The sequence below is a fragment of the Nestor notabilis genome, unplaced genomic scaffold (assembly GCF_000696875.1).
Source record: "Nestor notabilis isolate BGI_N333 unplaced genomic scaffold, ASM69687v1 scaffold1894, whole genome shotgun sequence".
Classification (NCBI taxonomy): Eukaryota; Metazoa; Chordata; class Aves; order Psittaciformes; family Psittacidae; genus Nestor; species Nestor notabilis.
In genome coordinates this window covers 16,985-40,307 of record NW_009926659.1, presented here as the reverse complement: position 1 = coordinate 40,307, position 23,323 = coordinate 16,985, and the positions used below count along the sequence as shown (strand labels likewise).

Sequence of the window (23,323 nt, the reverse complement as noted above, 5' to 3'; positions counted from 1 at the left end):
GAAACTATTATTTCTTTTGATTATATGCTCCTGTCCTTTTCATTAACAAAGAGGAACAGTTAGAAATTGAGCCCTAATAAATAAATACAGGGTCTCAGTACAGATCTGCAGATGCTCAGTCCACAACTTCTTGTTTTGCAACATTAAATAATACTTTCTGATTCACCTCACTATGATAAGTGACTAAATTTTAAAACTATGTAGGTTTTTTTGGTGTTTTTTAAACAAACAAACAACTGCATTACACAGACACATCCTGCCACTCCCAGTTTAACTAACTCAGTTGTATAAGACTGCAATCCTTCATGACAAATGCCATATACATATCATGGTTATGAGCTGCCAGAGTACAGGATTAAGTCAATTTACACTACACTACAGCAATTTCAAACACAGCACCATTAAGCGCAATGATACACTTAAATATGCTGGCACAGGACCAGTAGGACTTGTTACCTTTTAACACCTACTACTACCCCCCTCTTTGGAAGAGGCTGTCTCCTTTTGACAATTTCCCTTTATCACACATTCCCCAACAAATGCCATGGTTCATGGGTCCTGGTCTGTCGTCTTGCGAGGCTTAAGATCAGTGTAGTCTAACACCATTCTCCCATCACTTAGTTTTCTTGAAGCTCAGTAGTGAGACCTCATAAAGACATACTTAGGCACATTCTGGCTCTGACAGCACAATTTTCTAAACAAGTAATTTTGTACATTTTACAGAAAGTTCTCTGATTTCTCAACCTAAGATTTCTTACATCCTTTCCCCCTGTACCTCTTCTAAAGGATGCTGAACTGCAAATCCTGGAGCCCCCTGCTAAACTGAACACCAGGTGAAACAGGAGCAGTTGAAGCACACATCCTTTCTTACTGAAGTACCTTAGACCTGAACAGCAGGACAGCACAGGTGGCAGAAGTGAAATTCAAGTCCACTCTCTGGGTTCTTTGGAGTGACTATCAAAGAGGCCATCTAGCACAGTAGTTACAGTGAGGTTTAGAGGATGGATATCCGTCTAAAACACTTCACACTAATTAGATGCAGATACAAAAATCACACTGAGTTTTTAGACATGATAGGGAGAAGCAGCAAGTTCTCTCTTCATGACGTGAGCTTTTATTCTGGTTATCAACAACACATTCAACCACCATACCAAAGCTGAATAACCACCAATGGGATGAGTTGTGTGTCTGTAACAAGCTCACATGTAGGATGTAAGGATGTTTTTCAGAAGATGACAGATTTTTTCTGCTGGATTCTGATCACCTCACCAATACTTCAGCTTCTTGCAGTGGTCAATGGGAAAACCCCAAAACCCTATTTGGGCAACCTTATATTCTGGTTCTGCATGATTTCTCCATGAATTGTGATTCCTTCTGCCCTCCCTCTTTGACTACCCAGACAACCTTAATGGTGGTCCCACTGGAAATACAGTTTTGTGCACATTTTTTAATGCAAACACCTTCAATGTTCTACTTGGATTTTCCAGGGAAATAAAAGCTTTTGATTAAAACCAAAATGATTAAGAAGATACAAATATCAAAATGTCTATCCCAGGAAACAAAAGTCCTTGTGATTACTCAGCAGAGCCTACTGAAATCCCACCAGTCTTCTTATTTCTTGATAGATGGGGGCAGCCAGTTCTTTGGCTTTCACTGCTCCATCCTCTAAAACCTTCATCAGATGGGATTTGTCTTCCTGGAGTTTCTTGATTTCATTCCTGATTGGTGCAAATTTTTGAATCACTGACTCTGCTACCACCATTTTGTAGTGAGCAGTGTCCAGACCAACAGATTGGTGCAGTATCTCTTCAATGCTAAGCCCTGTCACTGCAGCATGGATGGATACTAGGTTGGAGACACCAGGGCGACCGGCTGGATCGTAGGTCACCTCCGAGGTGAAGTCAGTCACGGCTTTGCGGAATTTCAGCACTATGTCGTCAGGGCTGTCTGCTATGTTCACAGTGGCCAACTTCTGCGGGTCTGACTTGGACATCTTCACTGCTGGGTCTCTGAGGGATTTTATTTTCTTTGTTGTACCTTAAAAAAAAGGGAATAACTATGAACAATTCTGAACACACCAAGACAATATTTTCCTATGACAATTGCTAGAAGAACACTTTGCAGCAGCATGATCAGAGAATCAACTGGGTTTGAAAAGCCCTTTAAGATCATCAAGTCCCCCCGTTCCCCAGCCCTGCCAAGGCCACCACTAACCTATGTCACTGAGGGCCTTGTCTGCATGGTTTGTGAACACTTCCAGGGACAGTGACTACACCACTGCACTGGGCAGCCTGTTCCAGTGCTTGACCAGCACCCCACGGGCAAGCCCTCCTTGCTTAAAAATGAGTTGTGAGCACAGTCTCATATACTCCTATTTAGTCCATATGCCCTCTCTGTCCTCTCAAGCTACCTTTCTCCTCTCATAAACTAAATGTAAACCTAAATGCATCTCTCCTCTCCTTGCAAGCAGAAACTTCTGCTGGGACACTTCCTAACATTTTCCACAGCTACATATTGATTTTCCCCAAAAACTCTCCTCCCTTGTATTTCTGGCACTGGGGACAAGCTACCTAGAGGGCATGGACTGCACATTATTGAAAGGTTCTCTAAGAGTGGAGAGACAGGTTAAACCCAGTGGTAAAAAAGAATCCCAGAATAGTTAATCTCCTTATTTGAGGAAGCTCTTTCACACAAAATCTCTGCATAATTCTCCTAAATATCAATAAAGGCATTTATTATAAGTTCCCTAACTGTACACTAATCAGCTCTGTTAGAAGAAAAACTCTGTTCAGCTTAGAAAGGTGTGGGTGTTGTACAATCTATTGAGATCTATGTGTGTGCGTGAAATAGCAGTATTAAGGGAATATTGCAAAGTACTTTCTTTATAAGCATCAATCTAAACTGTTTCAGTCTTCCACCAAGAAACATCATTCATGGAGTACATGAAGTATGACTCATCTAGAAAGTACTCACATCAATTGTTTTTTAGACACCTAATACAGTCAACTAAATTATGTGCATACTCCCCCTATACAGCCTATGTACTCAGCAAAAGAGTAAGTGTTCTTCCAGGGTCCAATTCAGACTGCCCTTGGAAGTGCTCTGTTCTGAATCACCTTTTGGAAGAGGCTGTCTCTTTTCTGTAAATTTGAAGGCATCCATGTAATCTAACTGCCTGCAGGTAGCAAGTCTGAATAGGTCCTCATCAAGGAGATTTCATTGCATTGCATACACTTGTTAAGCTATGCAGGTATGCTTTTCACAAGGAAAGTGAAAAGTTCTTTTTTTGTAGTAATTTTTTTCAAATTAAGCTTTTTATTTCCTGGGAAACAGACTCACCTGCATCATAAGCTATACTCAGCTCCTCACTACAGTGCTTAGTATTGAATTGCTTATTAGAAACTGCAGAGCTTGGAACACTGAGTATTCTCCAAGCTCCATTCTGGGTCTAACACCGTTTTTGTCACTGAGGCTTGAAAAGTGAGAAAGGTTTATGACTGCCTGTCTTTTCTAAGGTGAGAGCTCCTTGCCCTTTTGGGGCGAAGGTCTTTGCTGTGCATTCCTCTACATTACTTACAACAAAGATGCAATGCTTCTTCCTTGCCCAATTCTTCACGTTTCTTAACAAACATGCCATTTGCGCCATCTGACTCCTCCTCACCCCCCGGCCTATGACCTTATAGCTCAAAAATGGCTGAGAAGATTTTCCTTGTAAGTCTCCCTGAGTCTAAGATCAAAACCCAAATGTCTAAGCTCTATAAGAGACCTTTACTGAAATATGCAAGTATATATTAAATACTTCAAAGCTTTTTGAGTACCTCCAAGCTGTTTAGCATGCTCAATGTAACATCTACCACTCAGACCTTGAAGAATTCTGCTTGCTAGAGGTCTCGTCTTGTTACTTACATATCTGCTGAACTAGCCACATGAAGCAGAGACCCTGCTCTTAAAAGGTCCAGTACTTGAAGAGCAAGGCTGACAGGCAGCAGCAGAGTACATCTGGCCCCCTGGACTAGAATACCAGCCATCACATACATTCCTCTACTGGGAATTTGTAAAGCCTTATGTCTATCTTGGGAGTTCAGTTTCACAGCCTCTAGTGTTTTGTTGTCAGTTTTTAATTTTCCACTCCCTTTGCATCAGTTTGCTCCCTCTTCTTGGTCCCTGAAACTACTTCTACAATATTTAAATCCATCTTCAACCCTAAAGTGCAGTTAAGGAGGAAGAAAAAAAAAAATAACCAAGACCAGCTCACTTAAAATGGCTTTGGGCACAGGAAAGAATTCTCCATATTTTTTGTTGAAATGTTGTGCTATATCTTGGGCTAGTTCCAGGTGCAGGACTTGATCTTCTCCAACGGGAACATGTGTCGACCTTTTAATAAAAGACAGATACAGGAAACTCAGCAAAGCTTTCTGGTTCTGCTGAAATGTTACTCAAGACTGTCACAGCTTCTGCCATGACTGAGGGCCAGACTGAGCCACTCAGTCAGAGCCAGATATAGGTGATATGGGAACAAGATCCCAAACTGACTGTATCCGAGAATAAGCCTGCTTTTTGTGCTGAACAGAAGCACATCTCCAAGGGCAAAACCAGCCTTTTGTGCAAACATACACTGTACAGATAGCAATAAGAGCAAATAACTAAATTCAGCTCAAAGAAAGGTTTTTGTATTATCTCCTGCTGTCTCTTCAGAGATCAAAGAGCATGTGTTACAGTCTGCAAACAAAGTAAGATCTGCAAAGCATAAAGCACAAGCACCTTGCCTTGTTTTCTCAGGTTGAGAAGTTAGTACTGTGGATTTATCAAGGGAAGGAAAGAAGAGAGCAGTTCTTCCTCATGGGTCACCACTGCATAAGTATCATGTGGGCCAGGGCCTCTACTGCCACAAGTGTTATCATTCATAGATGAGAACTGTTAGGATCAAAGGATCATTTGATCTTCTGCATTGAACTCAATAGCTTGAATGCAGGTCTGGAGGAAAACACAGTCTGCATCAGAGGACACCAGGAGGTGAAGAATCCATTAATTCCCCTGGTGATTCTTTCCCACAGTTAATCATGCTCGCCAAAAATGTCTGATTCTTTGAGATGAGGCAGACTTGAAGTCTTGCCAGATTCTGATTACTTTCCCTTCCCCCAGCTGATTTTTTCCTAAGGCTTGTGGGGTATTCAGCTCTGAATCCTGGATCTGTTCCAGTGTAAGAAAGTTCACTATGCATCTTCTAAGTTCCCATAAAATTTCAGTTCAACATGGTACTCCTTCCTTCCGATCCTGAATTACTGGGCTGACGTCCAGGAATCAATTTGTCCACCTTTATCCCTCACCAAACAGTCAACAAGGCAACCTAAAAACAGTTACAGTAGCCAATAGGAAATCCCAGTGGCCTACAACTAACAGAAAGAAAATCAGTTACCATTATCAATATACTTTATGCAGGTCAAAAGAAATGTTTCCATATGCCAAAATGGTTCCATATTCACAAAGTTGGCCACTAAACAGAATACATATTATCTTTATAAATGCTTCTGCATGATTCTTTGCCTTTTTCCCTGCCGTTTTTTTTTTTTTTGTTGTTGTTTTTTTTTTTTTTTTAAAATACGTATTCCTGTCCTAGGGCTCTTTTTATTCCTTTCTGTCAGATATTTACCTTCTGTCCATTTTCCTGTCTCTTTGATTCTTGGTTCATATGAATCAGTACTGTTTTGCCCACCCTCCAGCTCTTAATTCTTCATGACTGCCATTCTCTTCCTGTGTTTCCATTTCTTCCTGATTCTTGTTTCCTATATTATGTTTTCACATTATAACATTTCTTATTAAACATATCATGCAAATTTCTCCAAAGCGATATTATTTCTCTTTCACTTCCTTGTTTTGTGCTCTGTCTAGACAGCCTGCTGTTAATACACATGGTAGCAAACAAATCACAGGCTTCACTAAGGAATCACACAGTCTTATTAGAGATAACATAGGTGGTTCAGCTCAACCAAAACAAGATGATTTCTGATAAATTTCTCTAAATTTCATCCTTAAATACTGCTTGACAATCAAATGGGACTCACTGCTTTGAAGAGAATTTTAATGTTCAAATTCATTCTGACTTTTGCTTGCTTCCCACTACTTTCAATTAACAATTAAGTGAATTAGAAATACCATCTACTGGTCTTCTAACATTACTGTTTTCCCCTACTAATGATCACTTCAGATTAAATTTCTCTAGCTATATTTTTCTGGGTTAACAACTGGCTTATCTTGGTTACTCTGTCCTCCTAAATTCTCTGTAGTTCTGTATGACTTCTCTGTCTCAACAAATACCCACAACTTCAGAACAATTCCACAAAGCGCATATGCTTGGAACATAAAAATCATTAATACATACTGCATTGTCTCTAACAGTTACTTACTGAGGCAGTTTAAAATAATGCACCACAAATTCTACCAGCTAGGCTACAAACTCTGGCATGCTGAGTCACCAGTCCCTAATCAGTCCCACCCACATGGGACACCACAGAGGAAAGCGAACTAGCCCAGGTACCACAAGGTGCAATAAATTATTCACCTTTTCATCAGTATCAACAGGCCTACACAGGATGCTACACTAATATGGGTATGCTGTATACAGCCAGTTTAAGTATCTCTGCAGTATACTGCATAAAGCGTAACTACTTAAAAAAAAAGTATATGTATGTGTGTGAACATGTAGTATATATAATTAAGCATCAGTGGGTTATAATTCCCTAATAATTATTCTGAAGCGACCAGTTTTTTTCTCTTTACAGCCCTGTCATTTGCTTTCAAATGAGGCTAGATTTCAACCAGCCACTTGAGAGGTAAAAGGCTGTTACCCATTTCCAATCTTCTGATTTAATCACACCCAGCTCCTCCACTTCAGAAGTTAGCATATTGACCTGACAGACATTCATTCCAATGCAGCTGAACAGACATTGCCCATGGGCTCACATTCTGCCTCTTACTTGTACAGCAAAATATCTGCTGCTTGAAGCACAGGGTAGGTCAACAACCCAACAGTTCCTTCATTATTCTGGCTGGTACGCTTCATCTGTTTGCAAAAGAAGAACAGAGCAGAATCATGCTTTTGGCTAATGGTATCATAGGCTGTGATTTTAATTAATTCATATCCATATAATTTTAGGATATAGATATTAATTCATATCCACATGGCTATAAGATATGGATCATTTAATTCAAGGTAGTCAGGCTACAGTTTCTAATTCTGTTCTAGTAATGGCGTATCTACTTTTTGCTTTTAACAATAGTTAAATACACTAAACCCCTTAAAATCTTATTTCATCATTACTATTCAAATTATCTTTAGGTTTTTCTCACCCTCTGTCTTCTGTCTGCATAGCTAAGTGCCTAAGGTTCAGGGGACCTAATCTGCAAAGCCTAGCACCTGTAACACCTATCTGTGGGCTTGGAAAGTCAATCCAGTCAAAGCTGGATTTAAAAGCTTAACTTTAGAACCTCAGGTTTGAAAAGGTTGGCTTTAATCTACGCCCTGCATTAACGCTGGTTGCTGTATTTAAGTTTTACTGTTTTTATTTAATTAAGAAGAAAAACAGTAAGAAAGCAAACATCTGGAGGTATTTAAGGCTGCTCTGAACTCTGCAAGCCAAACTGCTCTTAATATAGTTTTTTTTTTTCCTTCCTTTTTTGATACTTCTCTCTCCTGCCTTCTGGTTTTTCTACTTACTAAATGCCAGAATAAAATACAGGGAAATTAAATGCAAGAACTCCATTGATGTAGTCCTGCTGACGCTGTCCTAAGATTAAAAAGATGAACATTTGAAACTTGTAATGGCAAACATTTAAGGTGCACTAACTTTATCACTCAGCACATTTTTAATGTTTATAACTTCTATACTCCTCTTCCAACATATGCTTCTTTTGCACCCTCTCCCATAAGAAGTACAGAACCACCACTCTTCATGGTGGGAAAAAGAAAAGCTGTTTATGGAACTCCTTCATCAGCAAGGCTCAAGGTTTCCCCTGCAATATCTTGTTGTTGTGTTGCATTATTAAAAAAGCATTCAAATAAATCCAAGGATCTAGCAAAATCACTTTAACAAGACTGAACAAACCTCCTATTTATTACAGTTTGTGCAGCTCTCTGTCAAAAATACTATGCTGTAGCTTCCAGCAGGAAAACATTTAGTGATAGCAACAGACTTGGAAAGACACATTTTCCTCTTTCTGCCATAGGACTTAAACCTAAAGCAAAGGTAACCAAGGTACAGTTGGTACTTCACAGATAACAAGTATTTCAAGGACAGCAGTTCTATTGAATTCCCACATAATTCCTCTGAACTTATGGAACTGTCCATACCTTCCACTGCGGCAAGCGTAGCAGACGTGGCACATTAGTTAAGCACCCAAGAATCCAGGCAAGTTCTGCATGCTCAGGAACCTGGAAGTACAAAGTCAGGATGAATTTTAGTCTTCTGCATTTGTATGCCTATTTTCACAAAATCAACAGAGATAAATAGTATCAGAAATCAGAAAACCATTTATTTTTATCTTATTTTTTCAGTAAGGTCAAGTGACAGGCTAATGGAAAGTTCCAGACACTGCATGGATTGAATTCACTACAGTCAAGCAGCATACAAAGGTTCTTGATCCTACCCACTCTTATGTTAAAAAGAAAGAAAACGCTTTGGTAACAACAGAGTTGAACACACATGTAAACTAGCCAACTGCTGGCCACTGTGCCACAGCTTTGAGATATCCCCACACTTTCAGATTATACATTAATAGTTACAAAACTTCTTTGCCTTTCTCGTTTCCAGTGCCAGTAAGTTACCCAAGCTTCATGTCTTCTGCATCAGGGCCCTGAATGAACAGTGACCTACCTGAGCAGGACAATGTCACCACAGGGGTGGTGACAGTGAGAGTCTGCTGATCATCAGACATACCAAGGTCAACCCAGGAAGCCCAGTGAGCAAACTGGGGCAGCAGGGACAGGGTTGAGCACAGGCACACACGGAAGTAGCTCAGCTGAAGACAGGGGGCCTGAGCCTAAGCTTAACCGGAGCACCAAGGGCACTGGGCAGAAGGTGCCTGGGTAGAGGGTCCAGGTGAGGTGTGTCAGGGCTTTGGGTGCATCAACAGGTCTGAATGACCCTGACCCATCTCCAAAAGAGGAATAGCTGAAGTCAAACTACTCCACAGCCTGAACTGGGGCTTAATTTGTCTATTCATCCTTCAGTTCTGCAATCCTATCGAAACTAATGCTGATCTGCAGGTAAAAGAGAAGGATCAGGCCAGGCCTCCATGTAGCCTTTAACTTCTTTATATACTCTTCAGTTTTGGCATTTCAAATACTCATTTTAGGATTAGTAAAAGAGGCAAGCATTGCTGATGCATATGCTCTTAATTTCTTTCCTGTCATTTTGTCTTTTGTCAGTTACCTATACATATGATGATTTATTTTCTGCTCCTTTGTTTACATGTTTGATTCACTCAGTAGTGGCAGGTTTGGGTATTTAAAAGCATCTTAAAAAAACATCTCCAAGATGTTCAAAACTTGATGCTTGCAACAATATATAGCAACCCAGATGGGGGGCAGTAGAAAGTGTTTATGAACAAGTAAGAATTACTAACACTGTTAATAGCAATTCCTTTGTTGTCACATTTGAAGTGTAGTAATTTCCTAGCTAACAGTCATCAGACTATTTCATTTGTCAATGTTGTATACGGGTATCTGACCTCAAAGCAACAGCTCACTGGTTAAAGATAAGAAATATTCCAGGTTGATTATCTTTCCCTTCTTTCTGCCTCTCCTGCAGTCTTTCTTTTTTTTCTTCCTTTTAATGTCCTCATGATGATTTTCACTGTCACAAGACAAAGTGCAACAAGATGCCCCAAAACGTACCTTCTGCAAGATACAAAAAGTAAACTGAACTTTATGGAAAATACTAAGCTCAAGACCCCTATTTCATTTAGAAGACATCACCATCTGGTTCAGAGTGGTTTCTCATTCCTTTCTTCCAGTCATGGACAGAGAGGAGATGGTGCTCTCTTGCATTTGTGTTGACAAGGTCTCCCTTTAAAAGCTACGCACTCACTGATCTAGCTACATCAGACGTTGCTTCCACACCCTAGACTGCATGTGTGTTTCACTGCATCAGGGGCTTTGACATTACATCAGTTACCAAAACACCAAATGATCTGAGAACAGCATTTGTTGAGTTGAATCTGCAGTTCTGGGTTCTAGCAAGTTACATTCACTTCTAATTCTCAAACACACAGAGTCCTTTGCTAGACTGCTGAATATTGTGAAGAAAAAAGAGGAAGAAAATACATAGAAGTACATAGAAGGGTAGATTTCAGTTGGGAAAAAAATCAGTACTGGAGCCTAATGAGTTAACATTCATCACCCACATTGCAGTAACTGACTGTATGTTGGCCTGTGAATCAGGAGGTACTAGGCTTAAACCACAAATCATTTATCAGACTTAATCATGGTTTAAGCTACTGTGTTTGACTTGGCAAGAGGGGCAGGTAATTGCTGCATTTGGTTGGTCACCATGCATCAGCTCAAATGTGGTTACTCATTAAGCTACAGTACTCCATCACTTTCATTGCATAACTTCAGATACAAAGAAACTGGAAGAAGTGAAGATGTATACAATACTAGTAAAATAAAGGCCTATTCTACTCTTCCTTTCTGGCATGTATGTGCGCTACATGTTACTACACACTGGTGTAATGAATCATTGTGTTCTGTCCTCAGAGCAGACTTCCAGTATCTGAAGGGGGCCTACAAGGACACCAGAGAGGGACTCTTCATCAGGGACTATAGTGGTAGGACAAGGCATAATGGATTCAAAGTCAAACGGGAGATTTAGGTTAGATATAAGGAAGAAGTTCTTTGCTGTAAGGGCGGTGAGGCACTGGCACAGGCAAGTGGTAAATGCTCCATCCCTGGCAGCGTTCAGGGCCATTGAACACTGCCTTGTTGGCAGTGTTGGACAGAGCCTCGGGCAGCATGGTCTAGTATGAGGTGTCCCTGCCCATGGCAGGGGGTTGGAACTAGATGGTCTTTAGGTCCTTTCCAACCCTAACTATTCTACAGTTCTATGATTTTCCTATTCAAAACCTGATTTTGAAAACTTTCAAAGGAAGACTCCATTCAAGAATCCTAGAGAATTCTTTTAGGACTGAAATTATTTAAAATCAATGTGACCACTTTAATTTAGATTTTGGGTTTTTTTTCCCCCCATTTCTCAGAATGTCCTCAAAAAGGACACAAACTACTGTGCTAATTCATCTACATCTTAGCCTGCCTTTCCTCATGCATTTATTGAGCTAAATATCAATCTTTGAATCTTTTGGATTCCAATAGCAAATGTATTTAATTGTAAATGGCTTCCTTCCCAAAAGCTACCTTTTCTAATCACGAGAATCAAATGCTTAATGTAGTTCTAGTCAGTGTAAGGCATCATCTCAACATCTCCTGATTACTACGACTGTCTTGATGTGTGGGTCAGTAACAATCCCAGTAACACATTTTCTGTTGGATTCAATCCCACAAGGACTTTATTTTCCCACAGTACTATGGAGAGAGGCAATCCCTCTACAAATCAGAAATGAAACACAGAAAAGTCATCTCATCTTTGTATCAATCTGTCAACTGACTTTCAGTTGCTTCCTATTGCGTTAGGTTGCATTTATTGTGCCACCACAAGGAAGACCTTTGTCAAAGCATCATCACTTTTCACAGTTTTAATTTAAAGAAGTAGGAGCTCTTCTGCCTTTTCATTTTTAAAGGAGTTCACTCAGAATCTCATCACAGCTCTAAGAAATAAAAGTATACAGGGTTCCAATCCATTCAGTTTATTTGCGTATACTTGAACCAGTAAAGAATTTAGTTTGTATCTGACAAGACAAGTAGCCACTGGAGCTATGATGTACTTCAGGAGTGTCCCAGCTTCCTGAAAGAGAACAGCTAATAACCAGCTTAACTCTCCTCCAGAGGAGACGGCAGTTTCTCAGCAGTGTCATCTCCCCCAGGATAAAAATCCTACAAAAAACTTAGAAAACCAGAATTCTATGTCCAACAAACAGAACTCACAGCCAGTGACCACATACAGTTCCTGAACTGTATGTCCAACCAACCCTCCAAGATTGCCACAATCACTGTTAATTCTGAAAACCAGCTATTTAATCCGTAAATGCTTTGTGTCAATTCCAGCTACTTTTGTGTTCTGAAAGAATATAATAGCTTATGTTCAATAAAAACATTATTTTCTCAAGAAATACTTCTTGCAGCTTGGCTGAAAATCTCTGGAGGACTAACAGTCTTATAAGTCCTGTATTTACTGTTTCCCTTACAAAGCCAACTATTTCCCATTAACAGTTTTCACAAACAAGCTTAACCAGATCCATATAGTAATCCCAAATCATACCCTTTGCTTTGCTGAGTGAATACATCAAATTACTAACTTTTTCTTGTCCTATGCTCTTGCTCACTTTAACAGTTTTCTTTCCTAATTTGTTCCAAATCTGTAAAACCAATCAACATTTCTCAAAGCGTTGAGATGGTCATCTCTCTGCTATTTCCAGAACCACATTTCCTCCTTAATTTCCATCGCATTAAGCATCTCCCCAAACCTGGCTTACTAATCACTAATCAAAGAGTTACTTCCAGAAGAAACTACTTACATCCATTCCTTGTGGCCCAGCAAGTCAAAGTCAGATTCCTTTTGCTTTTAAAGCACACTTATTTAGCAGAGGTGGCCACTTCCAAGTGACAATGAGCAGTTGTCTAGAAGGCACAACCATTTCTGCTTCTTCACCTGGCTAAGTGCCCTGCTCCTCCCTCTTTACAGACAAGGAGCTTCTCAGTGTTCACTCCTGCAGCCATTTGACGTTATTAAACTCAGATCACAAGTTACACTTGGATCACCTCTCAGATGTTATATGCTGAAGTACAACCTCAGGGTTTCTCCTTGCAGATCTATTACTTTGTCCTTGATCCTAGCTATTCCCTAGCAAGTTATTGCTGCTATTCCCTGGCCACAGCCACAGTTGATGATATACATGAAAACCAACAGCTACTTTTAGTGCAAGTAATTCTAGCTGACTTTTCATGCTGAGACATACAGCTCAGGAGGACAGCAAGCAATAAGGTTCAAGAACATGGATACTTTGAGCAGGTCTGAAAGCCGGCAAACCAGCAACACTGGAACTCAGCTTTCTGAGGCTTGTATACATAGTTGAGCGTCAGCAGGTGAAGTGGCAACCAACCTGCAAAAAGAGATGAAGTGTTCTGTTTTCAAGATGGATTTCCTTAAGTTGCAACCTACAGCTCTTCTCTGTAAGCGACTGCAAATTTGCTGCATATCTGTTACGTGAAGCCAGCTTCCTCTCAGCTGTGTAACCTCATGAAGGGCTAAATTTTAAATGACCAATAAATGTCAAAGACTTGATTTTGACAATGTAGAGGACAAACAGGTCTGGAGAGATAATTAGGATAGTTGTGTACGAAAAGAAATCTGAACAGAGGAGGGAAAGCATCCTAAAGAAAGAAAGAAACAAAATGAAACCTTATTTGTTAGGATTTTTGTCTCTTCCAGAAGTACCAGTTAGTGCTTTGAAAAGACCTTTTAGAAGAAGGTGCTGCTCACACTTATTTTTCTTGAATAAAAGGTGAGATTTTATTAATGCCTAAGGCTGCAAGCAGTATGTTCAGGACACTTGGTAATGCATCTCTGTATTATACAGGTAGAGAGAATAAGGGCCATAAACAAAACAAAATAGACTGCTCTTGAATCGAATGCACACAGCAACTGAACACCCGGTGAGGTACTTTCATTACAGAAAATTTGACGTGGTATCCCAAACTCCTGTTCAAAGAAATAATTCAGGTGTAGGTGGAGTAAGTTCATGGTTACAGAGGCAACATCTGATTTACAGAACACACTAAGCAATGTGATGAATTGCGGGGTGGTTATCTAGCTGTCATTGGTAAATATATCAATATTTACACCTTTCACTGTTACCGTTGAACATGTTCGTAACTTCTCTTTATGTATATTTGGTTAAAACTTACAGAATAAGACCATGACTAAGAATATCCCTACTGGAATCAGGTGACTTAGTTATAAACCCAGATAGAGCACAGTGTTTTGGCCAAGGAATTTTTTTCCCTCCCTTTATTCATTATGAAATGAACTTATTTGCAGAAACAAACTCCTAGTCTAACTCACAATACTGTTTGAGGAATAGTTTGGTGTGGCTAGAAGACTGGTGGGGAGAGGAACACCCAACAGCTACATAATAGTATGAGGTAAACCAGGTAAATTAATGAAGAAGGAAGGGAAAAAAAGAAAGAAAAAGGGAGGAAAAGGGAAAAAAAAAAAAAAGCTGAACCATGACATTTCTTCTCACTGAGTTCCAGTTACGTCTAGCCCAGTCCTATGGGGGAGAAAACAGAGGGATGAGAGAAGCAGAATCATTTTCTAAATTAAACAGTCACATACTTCCTCTTCTGACAGGAAGTTTTCAATGGACCATGATAAATTAATGGACTTTAATGAATTTATAAGCTATGATGCAATGGAAGCTTTTCAGCCCCTCTGAAAATTGGACAAGAAGTAGCGTGAATCCATTCCAACTCTGCCCACAAAACAAAGCAGCTGGATATTTCTGGAAAATAATAGCAGGGAAACAGTGTGCACATTGAAATTGTTGTAGCTTGGCTTTTTAAGACTAAGAAAAATTGGCAAATTCCCACCTCCCAGAGTTACTTCTTCAATTTGCTTGCACACTGCAAGGATACTGCAGCTAATTATACTCCGGAAATAAATCACCCCCTCCAGAAGGCTGAAAACTGCAATTTTCCACCCAGAAAGAGAATGTCATGTTGTCCAGAAACTCACAGGGTTCCTTAGAGAAGTGTGAGTGCAGCAGAACAAGCACTGCAGCTAAACCAACTCTGAGGGAATCTTAGTTTCTCTTAGGACATTCTGCATATGTCTACTACAATAGGTAGGTCCACCTTCCTGTCCACAGGAAGAAGAGCCTGAGACCACATAAAAGCAACTGCAGTTTCTACTGCTGTTTTGACTGTGAAGCAGATGAGATAGGAGATGGTTATGGGTAAGAAGTGAAATGCGTATTGTACCCACCAGGAATCAGAGAAAATGGGTTATACCATACAAGCTTCCCATGTGTGCAGATTGCTTACTGTCTTCCTCATTTCTCCCCTGTAGTCCTTTTTGGTTTTTGAAGTTTTATTAAAGACAACTGGTAGGTCTTTTATCAGTTATGGTACAACTTAAAGAATATATTTGCTCTTTCTTCTAGGATTCTCAGGATATATTGGATATATTGGATATGTCATTATTCTGTTGCTCCTCTTTTATGCCTGGTAAGCAAAGGCAGGCAGTTAAAGCATATCTTGATGATATTTTCTCTAAGAGCAAAGAGGGTTTGCACATTTCGCAGCTCTGCTCTAAAGAAAAAGGCAGCATTTTGAAATCTGCATTTATTTGTATTCTTTCAGAAATTGCCCCTCTTCTATGACTTGTCTCACAAGTGGACTTGTCTTCCTACTTCAGAAAATAGGATTGAACAAGCTGTAACAGAAGAGCTGCTATCACTGTGAGGCCACCCCAGTGTCCAACATGTTCCACTACTGGGTTTTCCTAGATACTCTAATAAAATACGCTTGTTTGTAACCCTTTGCAGACAACGCAGTTCCGAACACTTCCCTAAACATTCTGCAACATCCTTCTTGCTTCTAAGTATTTTGAAGGTATCATCACTTGTTCTTTGTAGCCACTACTCCCCTAAGCTGGAGTTCAAGTTTGTATATGTTAATGTAAGTGTGGGAGGCATTTGGTGAACTGCTATGTATGGACACCAAATATACAGCCAGCCACTAACTTCCTGTTTATATATGTTATAAAACCCTGTAGTTTACAAATGGTAGATTCTGAGGCATACAAATCTAATTTTCATCAAACTGGCACTTTATAGGTAATTTAGGTGTAAACCTGATACAACAGGAACAGCCTTTCGTCTCTTGGTTGTATTGGAAAGGATGATAAAATGTGGGAAAACTCTGGAGCTCTGGATTAGAGATTCGATCTGCACAAACCCTGCTGTAAATAACAGCCTGCTGGCATTGAAACACTTACTAAATGCACATGCCTTTTGGGAAACAAGATATCAGTATTCTTTTTCACATATGACAAACATTCCAGAGAAGCAACAGAAAGAAAGTACAGAAAGAGTAAGACAAACAAACCAACAAATCCCCTTCTTCAGCAACTGTAGCCCATTCTTGCCCAGGTTAATCCAGAGAAAGTTAAGAGGCCACAGCACCATTTACAATAATGACTGCCTGAGCAATTCCCTTCATGGGGCTTACCATTACCAGCATCCTTTTGCAGCACAGGTATTGAATTCTGCTATTACTGTTCCAGAATTAGGGTGCTACCAGTCATTAGTTGTAGTGTTAATCAGAAGAAATGGCAGTAGCACTTCTGTGAGCTACAGGCTTCCAAACTCTCAAGGCAGAACTCAAAATACAGCAACAATTGTAGAGTTCATCTACTGAGAAATCTCTCATTTATCAGTTTGATCTGGTATTGGAGACATTTACTTTGCCCATAAGTACCTAAAGCAATTCTCTATTTGCAGCTGGATTTTCACTGCTTTTCTGAGGACCTCTGGAAATACTACCTATTTCAGGATACAATTGGGTTTGGTCACTTTGCTTTACACCTCAGCCAGATGTTTGTAAACAAAATAGTGGGGTTTCAGACCACCCTTGGAGAGTGCTGCAGTGGCTGGAAAGGCAAGGCCAGCTCCTTCTTTGGAAAATGGAGCAGTTACCAAGCCAAAATCAAGCCATAAACTTTCCTGATTAGCAATAGCTGCAATCCATTTCACACCCTTGTTTTTAGGAACAATCATCTCGATATTATGACATTCCATACTATACTATTTCATTATCATACTAAAATAATAATCACATTAGCAAGGTTCCTGTCTCCTTTCCTCGCATCAAGCGCTACACACAGATATTCCTTTTAATTGCTTCCAGAGAAACATCTGGTCTTGCCAATGCAGTTGTAACAGACCATAGTGCATCTCTGGGTATGCCTGACCTCTACATACAGCTTGAATAGACTTGTTTTGGGGGAGGCAACAAACCACTTCAGCCTGAACCACTTCAGGAACAGCCTGGATTCACAAACAATTGTAAGAGACCACCTTCGGGACTAGAAAAAGGACCTTCAGGTCCAGAGAAGGGTAACGGAGCTGGTGAAGTGTCTGGAGCACAAGTGTGATGAGGAACAGCTGAGGGACCTGCGTGGGTTTTGTCTGGAGAAGAGAAGGCTCAGGGGGACTTTGCTCTCTACAACTACCTGACAGGAGGTTGTAGTGAGGTGAGGTCGGTCACTTCTCCCAAGTAATGAGAACAAGAGGAAACAGCCTCAAGCTGTACCAGGGGAGGTTTAGGTTGGCTGTTAGGAATAATTTCTTCAGTGGGAGGGTGCTCAGGCATTGGAACAGGCTGCCCATGGAATGCTGGAATCGGCATCCCTGGAAGTGTTCACACACTGTGTAGATGAGGTCCTTAGTGACATGGGTTAGTGGTGGCCTTGGCAGTGCTGGGGAACGGTTGGACTTCATGAGCTTAAAGGTCTTTTCCAACCAAGTTGATTCTATGACTCTTCTGCCTACAGTGTGGCAACAAGCTTTCAAAAATGAGCTAGACTCAGCCACTTCTGAAGTCTGTGATAAGTATTAGTAAAATATGGTTCAAGACATCAGACACCGCTCACAGAGAGTAAATACTTAATGGTTTAGATTGAACAAGAAGAACAAATATTAGTTCTGATCAGATAAGGACACTTAGAAAATTTAAGATAGAAGGTAGTTAGTCTCTTTAACAGAGGCCAGCCTAACAATCGTAACAGAAATCAGGTTCATTTTTGGTGTTGGAAACTTTTGTTTGCTAAAGCTGAACATTTTTCAAGCCTAGCTAGCTAAAGTTTCGCTGGCTGTTGACTGAATTGGTTCTGCAGAAGCACCAGTTACAGTCCTGTCCTCCCATCATTTCCAAGTCTGACACATTCTCTTTAGGGTCTCAAAGACTCAATATCTGCATTATTATATTCTTAAAGATACAGCATGCTTTCTGTGGTTGCTCAGCCTGCAGAAGAGAAGGCTTTGGGGAGACCTTATTGAGGCCTTTTGATAACTGAAGGATGTCTACAAGAGAGTTGCTGAGGGACATTTTTAAAGGCATGTAGGGACAGGACAACGGGCAATGGCTCTCACCTGACAGAGGGGAGATTGAGATTGGAAATAAGGAAGAAGCTCTTCCCTGTGAGGGTGCTGAGGCGCTGGCACAGGGTGCCCAGAGAAGCTGTGGCTGCCCCATCCCTGGCAGTGTTCAAGGCCAGGTTGGACACAGGGGCTTGGAGCAATCTGGTTTAGTGGAAGGTGTCCCTGCCTGTGGCAGGGGGTTGGAGCTGGATGAGCTTTAAGGTCCCTTCCAACCCAAACCAGTCTGGGATTCTATGTCTAATACAAGAGCCTCACTGATAATCCGCTGGGTTCAAGAGAAGTCTGTGTGCTGGCTGTAGCAAGACCTGGAACATAGTAGTTTAGCTTCTGGACATGTAAGAATGTAAGAAAAGCAACACTGGAACAGATCAAATATACATCTCCAAAAGCAACTATCAGAAAAGAGCATAAGTACAGAACAGCATCCCAACCGTGGCTGCAGCACTCCCTGCACCTCAGGTATAGAGCAGTCCCCAGCAGATTTTTCAGATGAATTCAGTGAGTCCTTTCCTGAATTCATACACATTTCAGCATGCACCATATCTTGTGCCAAGGAGTTTTGTAGCCTAATTGTGGACTTAATAAAATGCACCATAGTTTTGCTCGGGCTGAATCTACCAGGTGCTAACTTATTTTGATACATGATTTTGATTCATGTTCTTCAATGGATAAACCAGTTGTTCTCTATCTATTTTCTCCATTTAACTTGCAGTTTTATAAACCTTTACTTTATTCTTCCCTAACCATGACCTTCTTCAGCTTCTAGGCTGAAGAGTCCTGTCTGTGTATCTAGTCTGTGTTATAACTAGCTGAATCATTAAGTTGCTTGAAAGGACTTAAAAACAAAACTCCAGGTTATTTTTTACTGCATCATTGGCTTTCCTGTTTATGTCAGCCTCAAAATGAATGAATTTAAGTCAGAGTAGAGCCAAAATAAAACCCAAGCTGGTAACTTATTAAAAAGGATAAACAGATTTGAACAAAGGATAAATGAATTTAAACATTTCTCCACTAGAATTCTGAGCTAATCTATTTATATTGGGTTTTTTTAATACAGAGGAAAAATGAAGCAGGAAGTGTATCCATCTTCATCATTCCAATACCCACCAGGGATATGGAGCTATGATTGTCACTTGCAGTTTGACAACCACAGGAAACTCTGCCTGTAAAGAAACATGTTCAAAGGAGGAATTTAATATCATGATTTCATCCTGCACTGATAAAATTCAGGCCCTGTGCATATCAACTTTGTAGTTGTTGCAAGTCAGACATCCGTTAAGGATGTCTTCACAAGAGCAGAAGCTATGTCACATCTGCCTTTGTCAGAAATGATACAAGTTTGCCAGTTTAGAGTCAGTAACAGAAAGTTAATGAGGCAAGAAACTCAGCTGTGTTCCAGGAAAATGCAGCATGCGGACAGACTAGGCTGACATACACGACATAGGAAGGTAAGCCCCTGGGGGTGGTCACGAGTAGAAGCAAATACCTCACATATGAATGATCAGATCAGGTGGAAAAAAGGTACACACGTAAAGCAGGTTATAGCGAAGGGAAAAAAAAAAATCCCAGAGAAGACATTAACTCCTTGGTGATGGGACCTACACAAAACTTAACATGCCAACTACCTGTTGGAGATATTGTGCAGCTGGCAGACTAAGTGCTAAGCGCTGATACGAAACCACAGAAATGTGTTTTACTTGCCTTTACTTGCTTTATGGTTGCAAAGACTATGTTTGTGCATTTATGATTTAACCTTTTGTGACTAAAGTGAGACTTACAGAGCTAAATTAATGGTCTCCTAACAAGCTTTTTCAATGTTTTACTCATAACCTGCATAAACTCCTAGCTCTGCTTGGGAAATTTGAAATGTACTTACCCCTAAATGGACTTCTCAATCATTGTTTCAGCCATTTCGAAACAGCAGCAAGGTGTAAGTTTGCAATGCAACATTGCTAACATTTTCGACACTGACACAAAGCTGATCAATGCTATACTCAGTCATTAACATGGGTGGAAAGTCACTTAATGAGAAACAAACCTAATGTAACAGGAGCACTAACCAGTGACTGTCGGAACAGGAAACACTTCTTTGGGTCAATACCACAGGCAAGGATGGCAGCGGTGGTGTCCAGAATGTTCTGGCGCAGGACAGCTGGCTCCTTGGGCATGGTGAACGAATGCATGTCCATAATGCTGTACAGCACTGAGCTGAACTCCTCCTGCAGATTCACCCAGTTCTGAATGGCTCCAAGGTAGTTACCCAGATGAGGTGTCCCAGTTGGCTGGATCCCAGAGAAAATCCGATCCACGATCACATTCTGTTAGCAAACAATTGGTAAAATTAACACGTGCATTTCTGGGACAGATTCTTCTACATTTGATAGACATTAATAAAGCCTCACTTACACCTATCTCTACTCCTGTCAGTGTATTCATGTATAAATTACCTCAGGATTGAATAAAAGTAATTGTAGTAAGTCAGTCCTAATACTCCATCTTACTGCAGAGAGACTGACAACCAGCATTGATTTTAAGCTGTCAGACTGCATACACAAATTGACATAGCTGTAAATAAGGTCAGTGAAAACTAGATCTCAGAAACCAAGTGGTATATTCTTTCATCCTTTTTTGATCCTTTTGATCCTCATCTTTCATCCTTCTATGATTCTATGATTTGGAACTGAAGCTGTATGTTTCTCTTTAGTGCATTACCCACTCTGATACAGAAACTCAGGATCACAGCCTACAGAAATGGAAAATTTTTTGTGGTAAACATATGCAATATCCCAGTAGATTGCCAGCTTAACTCCTATCAACACTCAAGTCTTATTTTTCTAGCTGCAAAGACCATTTTGACCAGTTCCTGAAAGAAACTGAGTCCTTGCCCCAAAGGTCAGAGAATAATGAAGAGATTATCAAAGTTCTGAAACTACCCACCTTGGCAGCAGTAGAGTTTCTGAAAGGGCTCTACAAAGAAATACTGCTATAGCTCAAGGTCACACCTGGAATACTGTGGATGCATCAGTACCAGTAAAACATCAACATCTGACGAGAGTTCACAGAGAAGCAGCAAAAAAATCATGAAGAAGCTAAGGTTGGGAGCAAAGACTTAAAAACTTGAAAAATGTATAGCTTGGCTAAGTGACAGTTACCATCTTGGAAAGTTTGTTTTCCTGCATCCCAGCCCTCCATCTGACCATTTTCTCAGAGCCCCAAGCTGTCAGCATATGATCAATTACCTCCCCGACCTTCCCAAAGAATTCCACTATATCCAGAAGCAACTCAGCAATGTTCCATGTGAAAATGCTCACTACACGCCAAGCTGTAAGCACACGCAAGACTTAGAAATGAGGGTCCCACCAACCTCAGCATGGAGCTCTAGTCACAAAGCTGCTCAATACAAACCCTCAGTCTCTTGTGTAGCAGGAACATCAACTTTACTATGCCTCTGGCTACATGATCATTTTTCTGCTACATTTTATAAGCCACATGGATATCAAAGTAGTGACTGATGTAGTCTGTTTTCATTGCTGTGAATCTCTTAACATACAACTACAAAACCACACAAAATGGCAGCAAGAGTCAAGGCCAAGTACCATTATCTTTAACTAAAAAAGACTTCAAATTGACTTAATTTTGACTCAGACTCCAGAAAAATGAATAAGAATTTCCAAGTGGAATAGGACTTCTTGTGTTTTTAAACATGATCTACAGTTCAGCCATTTCCTTCAAAACGTGCTGGAAAATTCTCATTGCTTTCAAAGTAAGCCTGGTTTTCAGCTAAGCCAATTTTCTTATCCAATGTTGAAGTGTTGGTGCTGACAGGCAAGAGCAGGTTTGGGCTAGCAGTAATGCTGGCTTTTCCTGCTCACATAAATACCCACACGTTTCAGTGCAGGTGGTAACCCCCTCACACCATCCTAAGTATCTTCTTGACTTCTACTATATTCTTGAGTCATTTTTCTAAGAGCTCTTCGAGAACCTCCAGCACAGGAGCTACAAACTAGTCACTGCAATGAAAAGCACACGACTTCCTCCAACAGTAATTTCTAACTTCAAGTTGTTGTGCTCCAGTCCTTGACGACCCGTGCCTCTTTTCTGCATTACACAAACATGGAATTATGCTACTCCATTTCTTTTTTGCCATTTGATCTCCTGCTTTCCTAGGAACCTACAGCAGAGCATTTGTAACCATGCGCAGAACCCACTCACCTCCCATTAGGCTACTACCTGGCCCAAGGGCTGCACCATCTTCTTGTTGGCACTGAGAAGGATCTCAATGTCCATATATCAAATGAAGTCTTGTAAAAACTTGGGTAACTTTGGATTCACTGGGCTTCAGAGCTGTACTTCTGTTACTAATGGTGTAGATCACTTGCTAGGCAATGCGACAGGAACTTTACAGGCATAACATGTGTCTTTTGCTTCCATGTTCCTGATCTTCACCAAGAGAATAAGAACTCAAGAAGAAACCAAGGGTATAAACAGATGATGACTACGATCGTGTTCTGCCCCTACAGGGATCCCAGAATAGCCGGTTGGTTGTCAGAGCACATTTCCTCCCCTCATCTCCCTGTCTCCCCTCACTCAGTTAAAATCCTGATGCTCCTTCACACAATTCTAATTCTCCCCAGTGCTGCCTGCTTTGCATTTACATGTTTAACCACACTTCGCCACACAGGCTGTAACTTCTTACAGCCTTACTCCCCATTTTCTTACCAGTTTCATCCCTCCTGTGTTCATCTATTCTTTTCTTCCTCCACTTGTGCTTTTCAACCCCTGCTTCTCAGAACTCTTGCATGGTATATCAAGACAGTAAGGAGGCACAGAGAATGTCATATGGTAAGGAAGCTATTACTACCTTTATTCCAGTGACTTTATATAAGATGTTTCCTACCTGCACTGCTAGAATAGCTAAGAAACTTTCTAATCTTCTAGAAATCCACTACGGATGTGCATCAAATGAAGTATGTTGGAATGACCATGTTAAAAG

At 40.5% G+C, this 23,323-nt stretch overlaps 1 protein-coding gene across 1 annotated transcript; it reads right to left on the bottom strand.

Moving 5' to 3' along the window:
* Positions 1-1,588: 1,588 nt before the first annotated feature.
* On the bottom strand, positions 1,589-22,617 carry WARS2 (tryptophanyl tRNA synthetase 2, mitochondrial). The gene is made up of 6 exons (XM_010013626.1): positions 22,561-22,617; positions 20,391-20,648; positions 8,348-8,428; positions 6,975-7,060; positions 4,256-4,374; positions 1,589-2,037 (listed from the first exon to the last, which is right to left on the bottom strand). Exons 1-6 carry the CDS (start codon positions 22,615-22,617, stop codon positions 1,589-1,591), a joined length of 1,050 nt encoding a protein of 349 aa, XP_010011928.1.
* Positions 22,618-23,323: the final 706 nt, after the last annotated feature.

Bases quoted from the DNA above. Each gene is read 5' to 3' on its own strand.
- WARS2 (XM_010013626.1), bottom strand. From the start codon at position 22,617: ATGGACATTGAGATCCTTCTCAGTGCCAACAAGAAGATGGTGCAGCCC. The intron at 4,375-6,974 runs GTAAGAGGCAGA...TTTTATTAAAAG, and splicing joins GCAGATATTTTGCTGTACAA to GTCGACACATGTTCCCGTTG. The intron at 2,038-4,255 runs GTGAGCTGGTCT...CTTTTTTTTAAG, and splicing joins TGTGCCCAAAGCCATTTTAA to GTACAACAAAGAAAATAAAA.